This window comes from Dipodomys merriami, unplaced genomic scaffold (genome assembly GCF_024711535.1).
Source record: "Dipodomys merriami isolate MVZ:Mamm:240054 unplaced genomic scaffold, mDipMer1.0.p SCAF_103, whole genome shotgun sequence".
Classification (NCBI taxonomy): domain Eukaryota; kingdom Metazoa; phylum Chordata; class Mammalia; order Rodentia; family Heteromyidae; genus Dipodomys; species Dipodomys merriami.
The window spans coordinates 2,412,501-2,433,272 of record NW_027202305.1 but is presented as its reverse complement, the minus strand read 5'-3'; the positions used below and the strand labels follow the sequence as shown (position 1 = coordinate 2,433,272).

At 42.2% G+C, this 20,772-nt stretch overlaps 1 protein-coding gene across 1 annotated transcript in view; it reads left to right on the top strand.

Annotated features, from left to right (window-relative positions):
• LOC138809406 (matrix metalloproteinase-20) overlaps window positions 1-20,772 on the top strand; it is a 34,059-nt gene that overhangs the window by 4,765 nt on the left and 8,522 nt on the right. Inside the window, exons 2-8 of the mRNA XM_069995931.1 lie at window positions 486-733; window positions 3,740-3,888; window positions 5,784-5,909; window positions 6,681-6,842; window positions 8,605-8,746; window positions 14,476-14,612; window positions 15,661-15,817. Of these exons, the coding sequence (XP_069852032.1) occupies window positions 486-733; window positions 3,740-3,888; window positions 5,784-5,909; window positions 6,681-6,842; window positions 8,605-8,746; window positions 14,476-14,612; window positions 15,661-15,817 (1,121 nt within the window). The remainder of the gene's footprint in view (window positions 1-485; window positions 734-3,739; window positions 3,889-5,783; window positions 5,910-6,680; window positions 6,843-8,604; window positions 8,747-14,475; window positions 14,613-15,660; window positions 15,818-20,772) is intronic.

The following is a 20,772-nucleotide window of genomic DNA, read 5'->3' as shown; positions in this document are numbered from 1 at the left end:
AGCCTCAGTTTAGCAGTTCATGGAATGAGCCCTGTAAGGGAAAGAACTGATGGAGTTGTGCATAACGCACCTCGCACCAGTCACTAATAACCAGAAGTCAAGGCAGCCTTTGCCCCCACAATTAGGTAACAGATGTCAGTGATAAATCCCCAGTCCATGGGGAAAAGGCTCACTTCTGTGTCCTACTATTTTTTTTTCTTTTAGAATTTAATATCTAATAATTCACATTCATTAAATTCATGGTAGAAAAACTATCAAAGGCAGGCGTATAGAAACAAATACTAGTCTAACCCCCTCACCGCTCAAAGACAATCATTAATAATTTTGGATCTATCCAAACTCCATCTATGCAACTATGCCTACTTTTTTCAAGCAAGGGAGTCTACACACCGTCTGTATAACAAGAATATCTACTGCTGTTCTTGCTGAGTGTGACTGTTTCTCAGACTACACCACAGACATGTTAGCCTGCCTCTCCATTTCAGGCCTACCTTCAAAAGTATTATACAAGCAAAGGAAATCTCCAGATGGGGGAGATGGTTGCAAGAGGAGGCAGTCCCCTGGTGAAGAAGGTGAAGGAGCTGCAAGCCTTCTTAGGCCTCCAAGTCACTGGGAAGCTGGACCGGAACACAATGGACATGATCAAGAAACCTCGCTGTGGAGTTCCTGACGTGGCCAACTATCGACTCTTCCCAGGTGAACCCAAGTGGAAAAAAAATACTTTAACATACAGGTAATGAGGTCGAGTCTTTCAGAATTCAGAGAGAAACAACCCCCATCTATCCATCAGTTGTCTATGTCTCTCCCTGTCTGTCTCTCTCTTCCTTCTGAATTGTACAAAAATCACAATTCTCCATAGCAGTAAGAAGTTTCTAAACCCATAATATAATGCCAATTAGCTAACCTCATAATTATCATAAAAAACAGCCATCCTGGGAAAACTAATCTAGTCTAGAACTAATACCCTAACAATACCAACCAGTTTTCTCACAGCCCATCTGCTCAGTAAGAAAGATAACTCACTTATTACCTGCAATGAGCCTATATATCCATAAGGAGGCGCGTGGAACAAAAAATCAAAGCAGTGGGGTAGGAGCAGGAGTTATGACGCTATTGACTGAAATAACTAAAGACAAGATAAATATGTAAAAAATTATGGAACCTTCTCATAGTTTTCTTCAACTGTATCCTAGTCCAACTGCACAGTAGCAAGGAGTATGGATTAAATCAAGACTGGGAGTATAAACCAGCACCTCCCAAACCCCTAACCCATGAGACCTGCACCCCACAAACCTCATACCCCACAAACCCTCACCCCACGCTCACACTGCCCACCTGTTCTTGCTCCCAAACAAATCCCCTGCCCTCCAACACAAGAAGCTATCTTAGTACTCCACATAGCTCATATATTACAAATTATCTTGTAACAAATATCTGATCATTTTTTTAAAAAATTACAGCATAATGCTGTGTGCATAAGCCCTTGAAGTCAGACAGAACTCAAACCCTGCCTAAACTCAAAACGTAGATGACAGCAGGGTACCAACGGCTCACGCCTGTAATCCTAGCTACTCAGGAAGCTGAGATCTGAGGACCAACGTTCAAAGCCAGCCGGGGAGGAAAGTCTGTGAGACTCTTATCTCCAACAAACCACTCAGAAAACTGGAAGTGGCGCTTTGGCTCAAGTGGTAGAGCACTAGCCTTGAGCTGAAGAGCTGAGGGACAATGTTTGGGCCCAGAGTTCAAGCTCCATGACCGACAAAACTAACAAACAAACATAGATAACAGTGATGATCAGGTAACACACAACATCAGAAACTGTGTAGAATCATGTACAGAACAGAGCACATTTTCTGAGATTATCAGCTATGACTACAATTGTTTTACAATCAATGGACTCTGGGTCAGAATTTTCCCCACCTTCTCTTCTCTTCACTTCTCCTTTCCTCTCTTCTGGTGCTGTTCTTTCCTCCACCCTTGTTTTGTCCAGCTCTGCACACATAACCAGTTTAAGGATGCAGTGGACTCTTCTATAATAGGAAGGAATTTCAAGGTAAAAGGAATTTCAAAGTACTAAGTGAAGTTGTGATAAATCAGAGATGCATATTGCAAAATAAACAGCATATTTTGAAGGGCTTAGACAGTCTTTTTAAGGGACTTTCTGCTTTCCCTCTTTAACTCTGTATCTCCCTCTTCTGGATCTCAATTCCTAGGGCTGAAGTGCTCCTAGCTTCTCCCCCTTTACCTTCCCCTAGTCCTGCACTGACCTACTTATGATCCTCTCTGGGAGACATGTTCTGTCTTTGGGAACCCCAGCATTACAGATACTGGTGCATCAGAACAACCTAGGAGAGTTGCTAGAATGCACATTTCTAGACCATGCCTTCTTCAACAACTTTGAGAGCAACTGAGCAGTCCCTGAACAGCTGGGTCCTATTCAAGCACTTCTCTACCATCTTCTATGTGCCCCACACTGGAGCAGGAGCCAAAGGAAGAGAGAAAATAGGCATGAGTTCCCCTCCTAAGGGTGGCTCCCAAGACTTAGCTTCCCCCTCCTTCCCCTCCTGAGGACTGTGGAAACCCAGTCCTTGGACTACATGGCAGAATGCCCAGGGGGTCACCAACTGTTTCCACTACTGGCACAAGGAGTATGTACATCTCTCTGCCATTAGGTGTCGCTGTCACAGCCCCGCTTGCTGGCATGCTCTGCTACTACCACCCTATAGCCTCCTCTGTAAGGCCAGCACTTCCGCTTCAGAAGGTACTATTTTAAGAAAACACACATTCCCCAGCAGTTCTGGGGAAATCCTGGTTGCCTTTGACTGGGAACTTACAAAACCTAAAATTTCACGTTTGCATTTTTTTATAACTGAAAATTTTCCATCCCTTTTGGAGAAAAAAAAAGATTCTACATTTAAGCCATTTCCAGGAAAAGAGATTTCTTTTTTTTTTTTATTGTGAAAATACTGTACAGAGGGGTTACAATTACATGGGCAAGATAATGAGTACATTTCTTATCAAGCATTGTAGCCTCCTCCCTTGTTTCCCCTTCCCATACTCCCCCTGACCCCTCCAGAGATTTCTTACTATCTGTAACATCATGTAAGTATTATTCTTTAAAAGTAGGAATACTAAAACAGGCAAGGTAGCTTATGACTATAATCCCAGCTACTTGAGGGGCAAAAATTGGGAGGATCACAATTCAAGAGTTTCATTTGCCTTGACTGAGTTAGCCTGGCAGGATCACAGTTTAAGGCCAGCCTGCAAAAAGTTAGTAAGATTCTATCTCAACCAATTAAAAAACTGGGCACCATAGCATGTGTCTACCATCCCAACTATATGTGCAGTGTAAATAGGAGAATTATGGTTCAGGCTACCCAGAGAGGTAGCCAAGTGAGGGGAAGCAAGACCATATTCGAAAAATAACAAAAGCTAAAAGGACTAGGGTTATGGTTCCAATGTTAAGAGTACCTTCCTAGCAAGTGTGAGGCCATGAGTTCAAACCCTGTTGCTGCCAAAAACAATAAAAAACAGTATTATAACAAGAAGGATATCTCAACTGTGCTCACCCTGCCTTTAATTTGTCTTGTTAGTTAACAAGTAGCAAGCAGTTCAGCATCTTTCAAAGTCAAAAAAGAATTATTGTTTCCAAAAAAGAAATGTAGATGGTTAGCTATACTATTAGCCTCTATTTAGGAGCAGCCCTGAGTGGAAAGCATTTGCTGTTGTCTCTCCACAGGATATCCAAGTACACACCTTCCATGAGGCCTGCAGAGGTGGACAAGGCCGTGGAGATGGCTCTCCGGGCATGGAGCAGCGCCGTCCCCCTGAACTTTGTTAGAATAAACTCGGGAGAAGCGGATATCATGATATCTTTTGAAACCGGAGGTACTGTGGTGCTCCCTGGGTTCTGTCTGAATGCGTAGGGGAGTGTTCCCAACACTCCACCTTCTAAGTACTAAGTCCAAGTGACCACATAGCCCTCCGGTGTTGTGATGGGAAGAGGCCCCAGCCACGGCCTCCTATTGGGACCTGCATCTGGCTGGGTAATAGAGCCAGCAAAGTTCTTAGTGTTTCTGTCATCTCTAGATTCTGCTGGAGAATAGAATAGGCTCCCGGGAAGCCTTCTACTATGGTTTTGTCCCCTTGCGACACAATTGGATGTGATTTTGCTTTCCAGTTGGCTAGATGTTCATCGCTATTACCCAAGAAATTCCCCCTGAGGGAAATTCCCACTAGAGGCAGTAAGTTTGCAGGGACCCTGACCCAGGCCCCCCTGCAGCAATAGTCAGGAGAAGGGGCATTCTGGTCTCATCCACATTTGCAGACTGTGCCTGTGAGGTCTGCTCCAGCCCAATTCACCCCCTCTCTGTTCCCAACTTGGCTTGCTAAGGAGTGCAGCATGAGTTTGCACTGGGATGGATGGAGAACTCTGAGCCCCACTGGGAGAAACACAGCAGGAAACAGACAAAAGGAGGACCAGATGACTGCAAAATTTCCTTCCCTTCTCGGCTTCTTAGTGACTGCTAGTGCCTCTTCCCTTCTACAGATAATTTTAAGTGTCCTTGACACTTCATTTCAATCTGACATCACTGGGAGGACATATATACTTAGGAGAGAGAAGATCAAGCAGGTCTTGAGAACAAATGCTTCAAAAGTGTCCCTGAGTGAAACCTGACTTTTTGATCATCCCAGATGACCAAAGTCACTTGGTAAAATGACAAGGCACTAAACTCAAGGATGCTTTGAAGGTCATGAAGTTAACGTGTGGGCCTCTTGTGGTCTTTCAATTTGTTGTCCAGTCCCCTGACACAAGGCTGACTAGAGATTTGGCCACCATTGCATTATGTTCTGAGAACACCTTATACTGAAGTCTTACTGAACTTTGCTTTGTTGGCTTAAAAAAAAAATAGAACTGGCCAGATGCCGGTGGCTCACACCTGTAATCCTAGCTACTCAGGAGGCTGAGATCTGAGGATTGCAGTTCAAAGCCAGCCCAGGCAGGAAAGTCAGTGAGACTCTTATCTCCAATAAACTACCAGAAAACCAGAAGTGGTGCTGTCGCTCAAGTGGTAGAACGCTAGCCTTGAGCTGAAGAGCTGAAGGACAGCGCTCAGGCCCAGAGTTCAAGCCCCATGACTGACAAAAAAAAAGTAGAACTGGGTAAAGTCACTAATATTGCACAGATTTTTGAAATGGAGCTTCTATTTTGGCACTTCTTATTCTGTTCTTTCTCCATTTCTGTTAAATTCATACTGAACTGTTAAATATAGATGGAAAAAAAAAAGTACATAAAGCTTTGCAAGCTGGAGACCTTGATTACTTTTGTGTGTTTTACAAGTAAGTGAAGGTATATCAAACTTACATAGAAGTTTTCCTTCTGATACTTCCTCCGATTAAATTTGTATTGTGCAACAGACACAGAAAACCTGTTTTTGCCCAGTTACTAATTTCTTCTCTGCTAAATCATGTCCTGAATGCTCACATTCTAATCAGTGGATCAAGGTACCATCAAATGTCCCTCTGTTCTTTCTCCTTTTGCAATCTCTGACATATGCATAATCCTCAGGATGCTACGTGTTACCATAGAAACCACAATTATCATTGTTTTGGTTATTTAATGCTGCCTTTCAATTTTCAATAGGCAATTATTTATTCATGTGAATGTCTTATAAAAATGACTAATCATAAACTGAAGCATCGTAGCTATTCAAAGTGTTGTCTGTTCTCTGTGCCCCACCAAACTGCCAGATCTTAATCCTGTAGCATTTCCTATTGTTTAGATCATGGAGATTCATACCCATTCGATGGGCCTCGGGGGACTCTAGCCCATGCATTCGCGCCTGGAGAAGGTCTGGGAGGAGATACCCATTTCGACAATGCTGAGAAGTGGACTATGGGAACGAATGGTATATATGCACAATTCACGATAACCTGGAAAATATTGTACCTTCTTCTGGGCCTCCATCATGAAACCTTGAGGTTCAACGTCCCAAGCCACCCTTTAACTAGGAGGGCTGGCTAAGAAAAACAAGTAAGCTAAAAATCCAGAAGGGAATACCCTAAGGGAAAAGAGCCACTCAAGATTATGCTGTAGATTTGTGTGATTTCTGTTTATAACACATCATCTCAAGCACCAATCCCTTCCCCCAATACATGGCTCTCTTTTTCTTAAATTACAAACATTGATTTTTTTTTTTTTTTTTGCCTATGTGTACTTGCTACATGCACAATGACTCACAAGTGTCTCCTGAGAAGTGTGATGGGGATGGGGAGGAAGGTTCCGGAACACCACTGTGCAGGTCATCTGGAAATTTTCATTGTGAAATGTGTGCATAAAAAGGAGTAGCTGCACTAGCAGAAAAGTGTTTGTGATCTAAATCAGTGTGTCACTGCAAAATTCATTGCCACTACTAGCCAAGGCCCTTCCTTATCAATCTGTCAAGCATCATTAGCAATGAGCAAAATGGATTGTTTCATGATTCCAGCCTCCCTCACCAATGAGCTAAAAAGAACTGAAGTCAGCTAACCTAAGTCTCCCAACAGTCCATCTTTGCTGTACAGTTGTGGAAAGGAAATGTGTTAAACTGTGATTTGGGCATAAGTTCTCCTGTAAAAGCAAAAAACAGAGAAAACTAAAACCTGTGTTGATGCTGCTTTTTCTCTCACACATTGCTTAGGTTTCAATTTATTTACTGTGGCAGCTCATGAATTTGGCCATGCCCTGGGCCTGGCCCATTCCACAGACCCATCAGCATTGATGTACCCAACTTATAAGTACCAGCAACCTTACGGCTTTCGCCTCCCCAAGGATGATGTGAAAGCGATCCAGGCCTTGTACGGTACGATCCATGCACCTCTTTAATCCCCATTCCTGCAGTTGATCAGCATTCAGTCTCCAACTTAGAATAAGTTGACTAGAGCCCACAGCCCCAACAATGCCTTCCTATGAAAAGCTTCTGGTGATCAACATTGCTTTCTTTTTTAAGGTTTTGAATCGTTTTTCTAGAGCCATAGAAAATGCAAATATTTGTCTAACTTTCTGACGAACATCAAAATTTACTCCTTGAAAGAGGATAGTTATTATCTTACAGTTGATATATTGTTGCTTACCCATTTGTAGACAAGTCATCCTATCTCCTTAAAAATAGCAATTATGGGGCTGGGAAGGTGGCTCCGTGGTAGAGTGCTTGCCTCGCATGCATGAGGCCCTGGGTTTGATTCCTCAGCACCACATAAGTACTACATAAGCTGTGGCTCAAATAGTAGGGTGCTAGCCTTGAGCTGAAGAGCTGAGGGACAGCGCCCAGGCCCAGAGTTCAGCCCCAATGACCAACAAAAATAAACAAATAGCAAATGGCACAGGTGGTGACACCTCATGCCATCCTTGTGGTAGCCTGTAGGGTTCACTGTTGTCACCATTTGAGATCTCGGAGAGCCAAAGGTCAGAGCAGGAACTATCCCAAGATAACGGAAAATCATCTCACGTATTAACATTTTTCCAAGGGTAAGAAAACATTACTAAAAACTCTATACCTAATTTTCCTCAAGGGAAAACCAAATCAATAAAAACTTGAGTGTGTTTGGAGAAACATCCTCAGAACTTCACAGTTTTTCTGGGATAGGCTTCATCAAAGGTCAGAAAAATGACAAGAATGGTAGTATTGCTGGTGGATGACCATCAGAATGCACCAGCTCTCCCAAGCAAATCCCCCAGAGCTACTTTTAACCACAAGCACTTTCCGGGTACTACATTTCTTCTGATGCCTATTAGAATACTTAAGATTTGGCAGGATGCTAAGAAGAATAAAGATGGAAGGAAGGAAGGAAGGGTGGAAGGATGGAAGGAAGGAAGGAAGGAAGGAAGGAAGGGAGGGAGGGAGGGAGGGAGGGAGGGAGGGAGGGAGGAGGCATACAAATGTTTTTAACTTAATGGAAAAATAATTACAAAGAAATGATTAAGGGAATGTTTAAATTATATTTCTAATGTGAAACATTTGTACCTATTGAAGAAGCTATACCTCACAATAAAATGATAGCACCTACATTTTAAAACCATTTACTCTGTGCCAAACACTTATAAGCACTTATAGGCATTAATTGCATTAATTCTCTCCAGTCTTTGGAGAAAATTGTCCTGTTATTACTCCTGTTTCACAACATGGGTGGCTGAGGCTTTAAAAGTTATTAGCTACAGAGCTGTGTTTGGGACTCAAATGGGAGAGCCCTTGCCTATCTTGTGCAAGGTCTTGTGTTCAAAAGTTACTGACTCCATGTCACATAGCTCTGCAACTAGGAAAGCCGGGATTCAAACCTAGGATACCTGCCACTGCAGCCAGTACCTTAGGACATCACCAAACACAGTGTGAGAGCTCCTATGCTCTCTAGAGTACAAGCATCCAAACTTTAATTTCTAGCACCATTTGGGGTTTGTTTGGTTTAGATTGGTTGGCTGATAGTCTTGATTGTTGCTCCTCTTTATTAGTGTACATTAACTGCACATTGGGATTCCACTGTAGTATTTCTATGCATACATATAATATACTTTGATCTAATTCACCCCTCGAGCTGGTACCATTTTGACCAAGACACTTTGACTCCTAGGACCTCGGAAACCATTCCTGGGCAAGCCCACTGCGCCCCACATCCCTCCTCACAAGCCATCCATTCCTGATCTCTGTGACTCCAGTTCATCCTTTGATGCTGTGACAATGTTGGGAAAGGAGCTTCTGTTCTTCAAGGACAGGTAAGCCTAAGATACATCATGCCTCAGATGGCCTCCAACTGGCATCATGCCTTAAGACATTAGGCAAATGCTGCTCCGGGTAGGTGGTAAGATACAGACACCTGACACCTCTCTGTGTGAAGCACCTACTGTGGTCCTGGTGCACTGCTAAATGCTGCTCACACATGTACAGCATTTCTTCCAGTCCTTTTCACCATAGAAATTCTTCAGTTTACAGTTAAGAAAGAAGGGCAAAGAGAAACAAATTTCCCCAGGCAACAGTTAAGTGGCTGAGCTAGGGTAACAGACCAAATTTACCTGATGTATATTTCCATTACCACTGTGTGCTTAAGGGGAAGCACCCAATAAAAATTGATGAATGGGGCTGGGAAGGTGGCTCAGTGGTAGAGCGCTTGCCTTGCATGCCAGAGGCCCTTGGTTTGATTCCTCAGCACCACATAAGCAGAAAGAAAAAAGCCAGAAGTGGCGCTGGGGCTCAAGTGGTAGAGCGCTAGCCTTGAGCTGAAGAGCTAAGGGACAGCGCCCAGGCCCAGAGTTCAGGCCCATGACTGGACCAAAAAAAAAAATTGATGAATAAAGGTTGGTTAAATAGACAGATGGCAGATAGGAAGAAGGGAGGAAGGTAGGTAGGTAGGAAGGAAGGGAGGAAGGAAGGAAGGAAGGAAGGAAGGAAGGAAGGAAGGAAGGAAGGAAGGAAGGAAGGAAGGAAGGAAGGAAGGTAGGAAGGAAGGAGAACTGAGTAGATGGATGATAATGAATAAGTAGATAATGGGTGGGTAGGTGTCTAGATAATAGGTGGATGGATAGATGATTGATAATTGATGTGTAAATGGCTAATGGATGGATGATGGATAATAGGTGGGTGGATGGATGGATGGATAATAGGGAGGTAGATGGATAATAAGTGGGTAGATGAATAATGGATGGATGGATAGGTGGATGATGAGATGAGCAGATGGCTGTGTGATGATTCTAATGTAAGCACTTTTCCTAAGCTCCGGGCTTTCCGGTTGTCAGATAGAAGATAGCACAGAGGAACAGTTGTCTTTTGTTCCCTCACTGGCCTCTTAGGGAGTCAACCATGGCACTGGCTACTTCAACAAGGAAAAGAGAACACTCACTCATAGTACTCCCATCACTGGAGTCAGAATTCCACCAACTAGCAGAAACTGAGTAGCTCAGGAATGTATTGAGAGACATTATGTTTTTTTCCTCATTGCAAAAGCATTCACTGAGCCCATATTAGGTACTAAACATTATGATAGCATCTAAAAATATAAAACTATGTGAATATCGTCTCTTCCTTTGCATGAGAAAGATCATTCTAAAAGAATTGCAAAAAAAAAAAGTGTGACTCAAGCTCAGGAGGAAGAGCTGTGGGAAGAGAAGGGGACTAAGCACCTGGGGAGGTCAAGAGCGGGTTCACGAGGAGATAGATTGTTCCTTTTGGGAAGAGATCTTTAAGCCAGTTTTACAGGAATACTTTTTTATTCATTCAGGAGACAGAAAGGTAGGGTATAGTGGCATATGCTTGTAATCCCAGAAGTGGGAGACCAGATGATTATGAATGAATTTAAGGCCAGTTTGGGTTACATAGTAAGACCCTACCTCAGCAAACAAAGAAAAGGGTATGTAGAGAAGAGAAAAGAAGGGAGGGAAATGGAGAGAAGGGAAGAAAAAAAGAAGAAAAATACTTTAAAAAGGAAAATAAAGCAAGAAAGGTTGGTGGGAGGGGGAGGGAGGGAGGGAAGAAGGGGAAAGAAAGAAAGAGAGGAAGGAAGGAAGGAAGGAAGGAAGGAAGAAAGGAAGGAAGGAAGGAAGGAAGGAAGGAAGGAAGGAAGGAAAGAAGGAAGGGAGGAAGGAAGGGAGGAAGGGAGGAAGGGAGGAAGGGAGGGAGGGAGGGAGGGAGGGAGGGAGGAAGGGAAAGGAAGGAAAGAAAGATGTATTTGTCTGCTCTGGATACCATAAAAAAAAAAAAAAAAACCACTGCGGGCTGAGTGGTTTAAATAATGGAAGTCTATTCCTCATAGTTCTTGAGACTGGGAATACCAATATCCAGGTGCCTGGGTAGTAGATTTCATTCTGAGACCTCTTCTCTGGGCCTGTGGGCAGGCCACATCTCCCCACACGTTCACATGACTTCTTCATGTGCATAGTGAGACCATTTCCTGGCACTTCCTCCCATAAAGGCACTAAATTCCAGTATGGGAGCCTACCCTGGTCTGAACCTCATTATCTCCTAGAGGCCCATCTCCAGTGCCATGGCCGTGAGGGTTAGAACTGGGCAAGAACACATATGTTCAGCTTCCACATAGAGTGATAATGTTGTTAATAAACCAGGCTGTGTGTGTTCATCCAGACACATTCTCTGGACTGAGAAATATGTGGTGCAAATATGGAAAGGGGAGAATGATTCCACAGAACTTAAATCTTATTTACACCAACTTATAAATATCTCTCACTGAACAATTTCCTTTTTCCATGTCATTAAATTTGAATTTGAATCCTTTATATATTATTCCAATGAATATAGCATAATTTATTTAATCAATTCTACACTTATGACCATCTATACTGTTTCCAATGTTTAAAAGATAGGAACAGCGGGGCTGGGAAGGTGGCTCAGTGGTAGAGCACTTGCCTTGCATGCCTGAGGCCCTGGGTTCGATTCCTCAGCACCACATAAGCAAAAAGAAAAAAAAGCCAGAAGTGGCGCTGTGACTCAAGTGGTAGAGCACTAGCCTTGAGCTGAAGAGCTGAGGGACAGCGCCCAGGCCCAGAGTTCAGGCCCCATGACCGGACTCAAAAAAAAAAAAAAGTTAGGAACAGCTTGAACAATGGAAATTTACTTCTTGAAAGCATTTCAGAACAGAGCCAGCACCCTAGGCTTTTACCTGAACTAAGACCTCTAGCTCTGTCATTTCTTCTGAACCCTGTCCTCATGGGTAAGAGTGGTCCCCTTCCATCTTCACAGGTTACCACTTAGAGATTTCCCTAGGCTCCTCAAGTGAGTATAAACACCCTCAATTTAAGGGCAACTGTGCAGAGCTCTCACTATTATTTATATGTTTTTATTGTTTTTTTATTGTAAAGGTGATGTACAGAGGGTTATAGTTATATAAATCAAGTAATGAGTACATTTCTTTTTGAACAGTGAGCTTTGGCTCTTTTTAACCCTCATCTCTATATTGGGTGTTAAGTTGTTTTGTTTTGTGTTTGTGCTTGTTTTATTGTATCTTCTGAGGAAATTGTTCACTGCATAGCCCAGCCTGGCCTGGACCTTGCAGTCCTCCTGCCTCGGCCTCTCGAGGGTAGGAGTGTACACAGGTACATAATGCCTAGTTCTGTACATCTTAAAGTTGTATACGCTGGACCTTTTCGTGGGTTCAGTGAAGTGGCTGAAACATGGATGACTTCTTGGCTTCTAGAGAATTCTGAGACAAGTAGCCCAGATTAGTGAACCACAACACGAAAGCTTCTCAGCCACTGGTGTGATGACCAATAAGACCAGTGTAGAAGAAAATTTACCTACGTTGATAAACTCTAAAGTTTTACATATCATCAGTTAATAAGTTTGTGCAGTGAAAATATCTTTTTAAAACCTACAAATAATTATGGGAAGACCAGAGTTTTCAAAGCACCTTCATGATCTGAATGGATCTTTTGAGGCAATTGTATAAGTTATTGCATTCTTACTCTTACTTGACAGAAGGAAATAGAATCACAGAAAACTTAAGTGACTCAAATATCCAGTATTAAGGTTCCAAACATCCCTTGGTCCCTCCATAGTACCCACTGCCTGAATCTGGGGGAGTAGCCAGTAGTTAAATAAAGAGCGTTGAGGAGAAAGAAGGAAGAAAGGCACCTTTTCTCCCCTGAAAACAAAAGCAGAGAAAAGCAAAGGCAACGAGAGTTTGTTAGCTGAAGTACATAGAAGTGAAGGGTACCAATCCAGCTTGAGCTGAATTACCAGAGTCCAAATAGGGGGTACAGACATCCCCTGAAAATGAGAGACTTACAGCATCAGAATAGGGAGATGGAAAATAAAAATGGCTAGCTAAAACACAGAAAGAAGAAAGGTTCAGGCTGGGAGGGAAGTCAGTGGTAGAGCACATACTTAGTATGCACCAGGCCCAGGGTTCAATTCTCAGCACAGGATTTTTTTTATACAAAAAAATAATATTCAACAATCAGGATCAAACTGTACTAGACACTGTCCTAAGTCCCAGAATAAAAAGATAATACACAATCCCGACAAGGAATACAAGAGACAGAGAGCTGCACCAAGCTAGGCAAAAGGTGACCTAACCTCATATTTGATTAATTATTTACTGCTGCTTTATGCTAAAAGGAAATGAAACTTTCAGAGAACACAAAATCACTGATCAAATGCATTCCACCCAACCTTCTGACACTTATTTACTTAACCAACAAATGTCCCGGGTTATGTGTCAAGCAAGGTGTTGGTTACTAGTTCACAAAGATAATAGGGCAGCTAAGTATCTAATCAGCTAGTCAATAATACCAGCAAGTGCCATTGTTCTGCCTTCCTTATCAAGGATCAGATTACAGACTATTAACAGGATCTGTTCTCAATTTTCATTGCACAATTCCAATATATGCTGCAGCTATTCTCCAACAGTCTAGTAGATTATTCAAAATCCAATTAAAGATGTATCAGATTACTTGCCATCCTTTCTTTGACCCATTTTACCTCATTTTTATATTGTAATCAATAGCTCTAAGAGTTATAAATCTTCTGTATATGTGTTCTGTTGTTTTATTATCTACCAAATATAATTTCTCTTCATTAGTCTCTGGAAAGGTTTTTTTTTGTTTTTTGTCAGTCATGGGGCTTGAACTCTGGGCACTGTCCCTCAGCTCTTCCGCTCAAGGCAAGCACTCTACCACTTGAGCCACAGCAACATTTCTGGTTTTCTGGTGGTTTCTAAGAGTCTCACGATTTTCCTGCCCAAGCTGGCTTTGAACTGTGATCGTCATATCTCAGCCTCCTGAGTAAATAGGATTACAGGTATGAGCCACCAACATCTGAAAAGTTTTATGACAGTCTTTTTTTTTAAAGCATACAATTATGTACTTAATTTAGGTAGGACTTATTTTTATCTTAGGCATACAATGCATGCATTAGACTGTGCTGAAAGTGTTTCAAACATGGTGTCTTAATTTTGGCATTACTGATCCTTTGAGATGTGTAAGTCTGTTGTGTTTGGCTGTCTTTGTTGGCAGCCCTGCCTCTCACAGTGCTGTCCAGACTTAGCTGTGACAATCAAAATTGTCACCAGGTTTCAATTGTCCCTAAGGGCTCAAAATCATACTTGATTTAGAACAACCATTCTATTAAACAAACAAACAACAAAAACCCAGCCAAGCAACAACAACAAAAACCCAGCCAGCCACCAGTGTGTCACACTTGTAATCCTAACTACTCAGGAGGCTGGGATCTGAGGAGCATGGTTCAAGAACAGGCTAGGCAAGAAAGTCCGTAAGACTCTTATCTCCAATTAATCACAGAAAAAGCCAGAAGTGGTATTGTGGCACAAGTGGTAGAGTGCCAGCCTTGAGCAAAAGAGCCCAGGCCCAGAGTTCAAGCCCCAGGACTGGGAAAAAAAAAAAGATCAAGGTCAAAGTATGACTTGTAGTAATGTTTTAGTCTATGGGAATGAGGAGCTAAAAACTCTCACGTTTGATTTCTTTTGATTACCCCATAGGATTTTCTGGCGACGGCAGGTCCATTTGCCATCAGGGATCCGGCCCAGCACTATCACCAGCTCCTTCCCCCAACTCATGTCCAATGTGGATGCAGCTTATGAAGTGGCTGAGCGGGGCCTTGCCTTCTTTTTCAAAGGTATTCTACAGATCTCTCAAAACCAGAACTGTACAACTGAGGGGTAAGGATTGAGGGGGGGAGGGAAAAGAGGGAGAAAATGAGGGAGGGGGTAACAAGTTAGACAAGAAATGTACTCACCACCTAACTATGTAACTGTAACCCCTCTGTACATCACCTTGACAATAATATTAAAATTAAAAAAAAACTAGAACTGGCAGGGGCATGGTGCCCCACCTATTCTGAGTATCTAGCTCTGACAGTGCTACTAGTGGTCACTAGACATGTTTGTTCCTCTTTCTGAACTTGGATATGAAATGTCACCTTACTCGACAAAAAGGAATGTCGGTGACTCCCCACTGTTACCAGAGCCCCAGCCTTGGAGTTTACAGAGGCACCAGGGTAGATGACTTTAGCCAGGGGGCAAGAAACCTGGTCCCTGTCCACTCTTCTCAGAATTATATTGAATAGTCTACTGAGAGATTTTCACATTAAATAAAATCCTTGTTGCAATGCCATCCTGAGAAGCAAGAAGAAAAGGAAACCCTGGGCATTCCCTGAATCATAAATGAGATGCTAATCTCAGCCTCCAGCCCTTTGCTATTTTGGTAACTTTGGGAAGTTATCCCACTGCTATGAGCTGAGCCTTCCTTTTTGCTCTGCAAAGGGAGTAGAGTAAAATCAGTCTTGAAGATGTATTGTGACAATAGCTAGCCAAAGGAAGTTTTCTAATCAGTGAAAACTATGTTTTTGTTCACATTTTCTTGATGCTAGCACCAATTTAAGTGATAATACTTGTGCTTCTCTCTCATGGTTATGGGACAATGACATAATATTATAAGTGAAAGATATCTTGAGATGTGTATTAAATTTAAGACACAGTAGTATTAATATAAAGTCTCTTACGGAGCTGAATTACAAGAGACTTATATCTGCTGTTGGGTTATCACCACAGTGAACCCCCCACTTGAACTACCCCACTTAGGATCCTGCATCAAAATCTTCAAGAGTAAGGTGCACCACTAGGCAGCACCAGCAGAGGTCTGAAAGCTGTAACATCTGTTTTCAGGCCCCCACTACTGGATAACACGAGGATTCCAAATGCAAGGTCCTCCTCGGACTATTTATGACTTTGGGTTCCCAAGGCAAGTGCAGCGAATAGATGCAGCTGTCTACCTCAAGGAGCCCCAGAAGACCCTTTTCTTTGTTGGAGATGACTACTACAGGTATGGTTTTTCTTCTTTTATTGTCTAATGTATTCCATGGGAAGGGAAAAAAATCTTTGGCAAAAATGAATGCAAGGCAAGTTTGCACCACGCCCATCCAATCCTCTCTCAGTCACTGGTCTTCAAGATGGCTGCTGAGTGGTCTTCAAGATGTAGAACCATCTGAATGGTAAGTGAAACATCTACCCAGTAATCCTGTTTATTGAGAACAAAAAACATCCTGCTCTTCTAGGAACACATTAATGTGGCTCCCATGGCATAAAAGAGTGGGGGCAGCTTCTCTAAGTACCTTACTATCCATTGAGAACACCCCAGAGGGAAGCAACTACACTGATACATAGCCATAAAACAATTTCAGAATACTCTGTGATTTGAAAAAGTGAGTGGTCACACATAGGGTGCTTTGAAGGGAAGTTCTAAGGAAAGGAAAAATGTTCATTCCTCTTATCCAGCCTAGAACATGAAGAGACATCTGATCCAAAGGGGGCTGTGTGTCATCTCTACACCTGTCCTGCTACATGGGCTTATTCTGAGCAAGGGCTCGCTGGCCCTCCAGTCACTGCTCATAGGGCCTGATTTTACCTCTCCTCCTGAGTTTCCATTTTAGTTGACTGGTGTTGAGAAATGAGTGCAGCTCTTTCCAGCCTCCTCCCAAGAGCAACTCTGCCTCTGCACAGCCCCTGTTGGCAGTTCTCTCTGAGACACTGCCAATTTCATGATCTCCAAATGAGAAGCCAGATTCTAAGCAGGTGATTGTGCCAAACCATCTCACATCAAGATAGGAACTAGAGCGAAGAGGGGAGGACCCAACTTTGGCCCATCGGCTTTCATTTCATTTTCTATCTCTAAATTACAATTTGGGTGGTGTAACCTATATTTAACCAATTGTTATCATCTCCCCCAATGCAAAGCTAAGAAAATAACACAGATATATTTCATGCGAAGGACCATGTTTCTTATTTCATACAAAAGGATTCCTAAGCAAATGTGGGCTCTATGACTTGTCTTGACCTGTGTGATGTCACTCTGGTATCATGTGCTATCATGAGCTGTCCTTCCTATCCAATATTAAAGTCAATAATCCAGCTAGTTTTCTTTCATAGGCCTTCCTACCTGAAACTTAGTGTCATAATCCAACTGTGAGATATTACAATCTACTGGGCAGATCATGGTTTTCCAAAAGTCTTCTTACGGAGCCCATGATCACAGTACTGGAATAGAGATTGAGAGAGCTGAATCCTATGGTGTGTTTTTAGGCAATTGATTGACATGTGTAAGCATGGCAGAGGAAATATGAGGTTACATGTGTCAGGATTATTTCATTTTTTTCCCTAAGAGTGTTCATAGCCAGATTTTCATTGGGGGGATTATCCACTCTCTCATGAGCTCTCTTTTCCATTTTCTGGTCTCTGGGCCATCCACCAGCACCCTCACTGAAGTGTGTACATCCAGCCAGGCTGCATGGAGGTCCAACAGCCCAAACAAGGGATTGGATGGGGGCAGAGGTTTAAATTTCTCCAAATTTGAGGTTGAGGAGAGAGAAGGGCTCTGATTTTAATGATACCTGATGCACACAGAGGAAATAACATTGTACCTTTACAACTTTATTAAGGAAAAGTCTTTAAGGATCCATTAGGAAATTGCTGGGACATCAACTCAATTGTTAATGAACTCATGTTGCTGACTAGGACAGGAAGCCATGGTAGGCCCTTTTAACCTTACCAGAGTGATAAATGCTACAAAGCATGCAGACACCAAGCACGAGAGCTGGTGCATAGCATGTGCTCAAAAGGTGTAACGCTTCAGTAACTGTAGGAATTTATATAAGAACTGTATAATTGATAAGTAATTGTTTTAAAGGCTTGCTAACTAACAAATGATTGCTTAAATCTCAATATGCCATTGCACAGTAAATTAGCCAAAGGGCTGGTCAAAAGGGGATTTCTTTTTGAAATACTGGAAGCCTTTAACCTGTACTGCAATGTTTGGCATAGTTAATCAGTCACAGCTTCTATTTTACAGTCTGACGCATACTCTGCTAAAGGCGCTAAAGGAATGAAACAAGCAAACCTGACTTATAGCTCCTTAGCTCAGAAAAAAAGCTAGTGTAACAGATCAGTTAGACATCCACCCCTGAACTGTGGCCATTGTGCTTTGCAGAGCCTTGCAGCATGACATCTTATTGTCATGTCAAACCCTGTGTTGGTTAGGAATTTTGGTAAGCTACTAGTAACAGAGATCCTAAAATAACTGTGGCAAAAAACAACTACTTCTTTTTCATACATGTGAAGCATTGAAGTTGAACAGATTAGAGCTGGTATGAGTGGATCTGGGCTCACTGATGTCCCATGATTCTTCTAACTTTCCCTCCCCTCCCCCAATATTCTTTTTTTTTTTTTGTCAGTTGTGGGCCTTGAATTCAGGGTCTGGGTCCTATCCCTGAGTTTTTTCACTCAAGGCTAGTGCTCTACCACTTGGAGCCATTTCCATTTGTCTGGTGGTTAACTGGAGATAAGAGTCTCACAAACTTTCCTGCCTGAGATGGCTTTGAACCATGATCCTCCGATCTCAGCCTCCCGAGTAGCTTTGGTTACAGGAGTGAGACACAGGTGGCGGGCTCCCCCAATATTCTTCATACATAGTTTCCATTCTCATGGTGCCTCATGACTGGAGATGGCCACTGGACCTAGTACATCCTTGCTCCTCAGCAGAAAGGAGAAGGACATTGGGAGGAAAGGGCAAAGGAGACAGATGAAGCTAAGCACATGGTCACACTAAAAAAAAAATACAGAAAACCACAAGCTTCAGCTCATGGAATAAGCATCTTCCTGTGTCAACATCCACTGACAGTGTTAGTCTTTTGTCAGATTCTTCCTTGATCCTTTTTGTTGCCATTCCTGGGGCTTGAACTCAGGGCCTAGGCACTGTTCCTGAGCTTCTCTTGCTCTAGACTACCACTCTACCCCTTGAGCCACAGCACCACTTCCAGCTTTTTCTGTTTATGTGGTTCTGAGGAATCGAACCCAGGGCTGCATGCTAGGCAAGCACTCTACCACTGAGTCACCTTCCCAGCCCCTCTTCTTTGATTCTTATGCTAGCTCAATCTATAAGACAAATAAAAACAAACATAGGCTTATTATCCAGGAAATGATCCATGAGCTCCTAGAATTTGGACATGGTTTAAGTGAATAAATGCATGACAAAATGATTGGAGAACTCCCTCCATTGAGGCCTAATGGTTGGCTTGGGGCCTTGTAGGTTTGAGCTCTGTGACTGGGGATGTATATGTCACATCATAGTAACTTACAAGGAAACAGTACACAGGGTGGCATCTCAAAAAGACACACAGCCATGTTGTTGCTATTATATGTTTAACCAAACGACATACTAGTTAGCTCTTGCCAGCTAGGCTTTTCCTGGGCATCTATATATTCATCCCATCTCTTCTTCTTTCTGGCAGGTGCTAGGGATTCAGTCCATTGTTCTTTCTTGATTTTTACTTCCATCATTTATGGGGAATAGTTTCCTCCACCCACCAAGAACAGAATGTTGGCTATATTAAGAGATTTCTAGGGGCTGAGGAATGCCATTATTCCCATCATTGTTTGAAACAGACATTGATTTCTAAATTTTATTAAAAGTGATTTGCAAGCCTACAAGTCCCATCCCTTTTCAACCTCGCAGTTGCCTTGTCACTGTCTGTGCATACGAACCGGAGACATCACCCCTGACAAGTTGAACACGCTTTCCACATTCTTTTATTCCCGGGTGCCTCGCAGTACTGGAAAGAGATCTCTCTATTGAAAGGTTTTATAGTTAGTCTCTGTTGGGGTGGGGGGGGGTAAAAACTAAGAATGAAGAAGTGGAACTCAAAAATGTATTCATTAATGACTTAAATTTTTTTAACAAAACAGAATTTCTTACCCAATTGCTACACTTAAACACCATTTATCAGGCTTACTTATGTGTCAGGCTCTCTACTGGGCTGTTGTAAAAGCATAGCATTAACTGGTTAAGATTGTGGGCAGGAGCGCTGGAGATATAGTCAGCTAAACATGCATGGGACCTTGACTTCAACCCCCCAGAACTACAAAAACAAAACAAAGAGAATGGTCAAGAATAAGATTATAGCTCAACCAGCAATAATTTGGCAATGTAAAGAACTTCCTGTTTCATCATCTGTCAAATGAGTGTGGAAACAGTACTGATTTCATAGTAGTTACAGGGATTGAATAAAAATACCATTAAAGCTTTGTCATGTTGTAAGCACTAAGTTCATTTGAGTAATATTAATGCCCTCATAATCAACTGATAAATAGTTAACAGAAATACAAGTGGCAAAGGTGCCCTAAAGGAAAACAAAGGGCCCATGAGAGGGCCAAGACCAAGACAAAAGAACCAACCACAGCAACAAATGCCCCAGCCAACAAGAGCAGCACAGACGTTCTCAAAAACACACAGAACAGCTCCTGAATAGAAAATCCTCAAGTCTCAGTAATTTGAAAACCACTGAGGTCATATCAACTATCCTCTCCAATTACAATGGAATAAAGCTGGAAACAATGACCAGAAGGAAAACTGGAAATTCTATAAATATGTGGCTATTAATATACTATTAAGCAAACAATGGATCAAAAAAGAAACCACAAAAGAAATAAGAAAAAAATTTTAAAATAAGTGAAAATTAGAACAGTAAAAGTGCTGCCTAAAGGGAAATTTACATAAATGTCTATATTGAGAGAAGGAAGATCTCTTTCTACTTTCTACTTTTTGACACTGAAAGACCAAGAGCAAAATTAAACCTACAGCAAGCAGAAATAAATAATAAAGATCACAATGGAAATAAATGAAATAAAGAAGAAGTTGATAATCTGAGAGTATCAACAAAACAAATGTTTGTTCTTTGGGAGAACCAGTTGATAGGATTTTTACTAGACTGACCAAGTGAAAAAGGA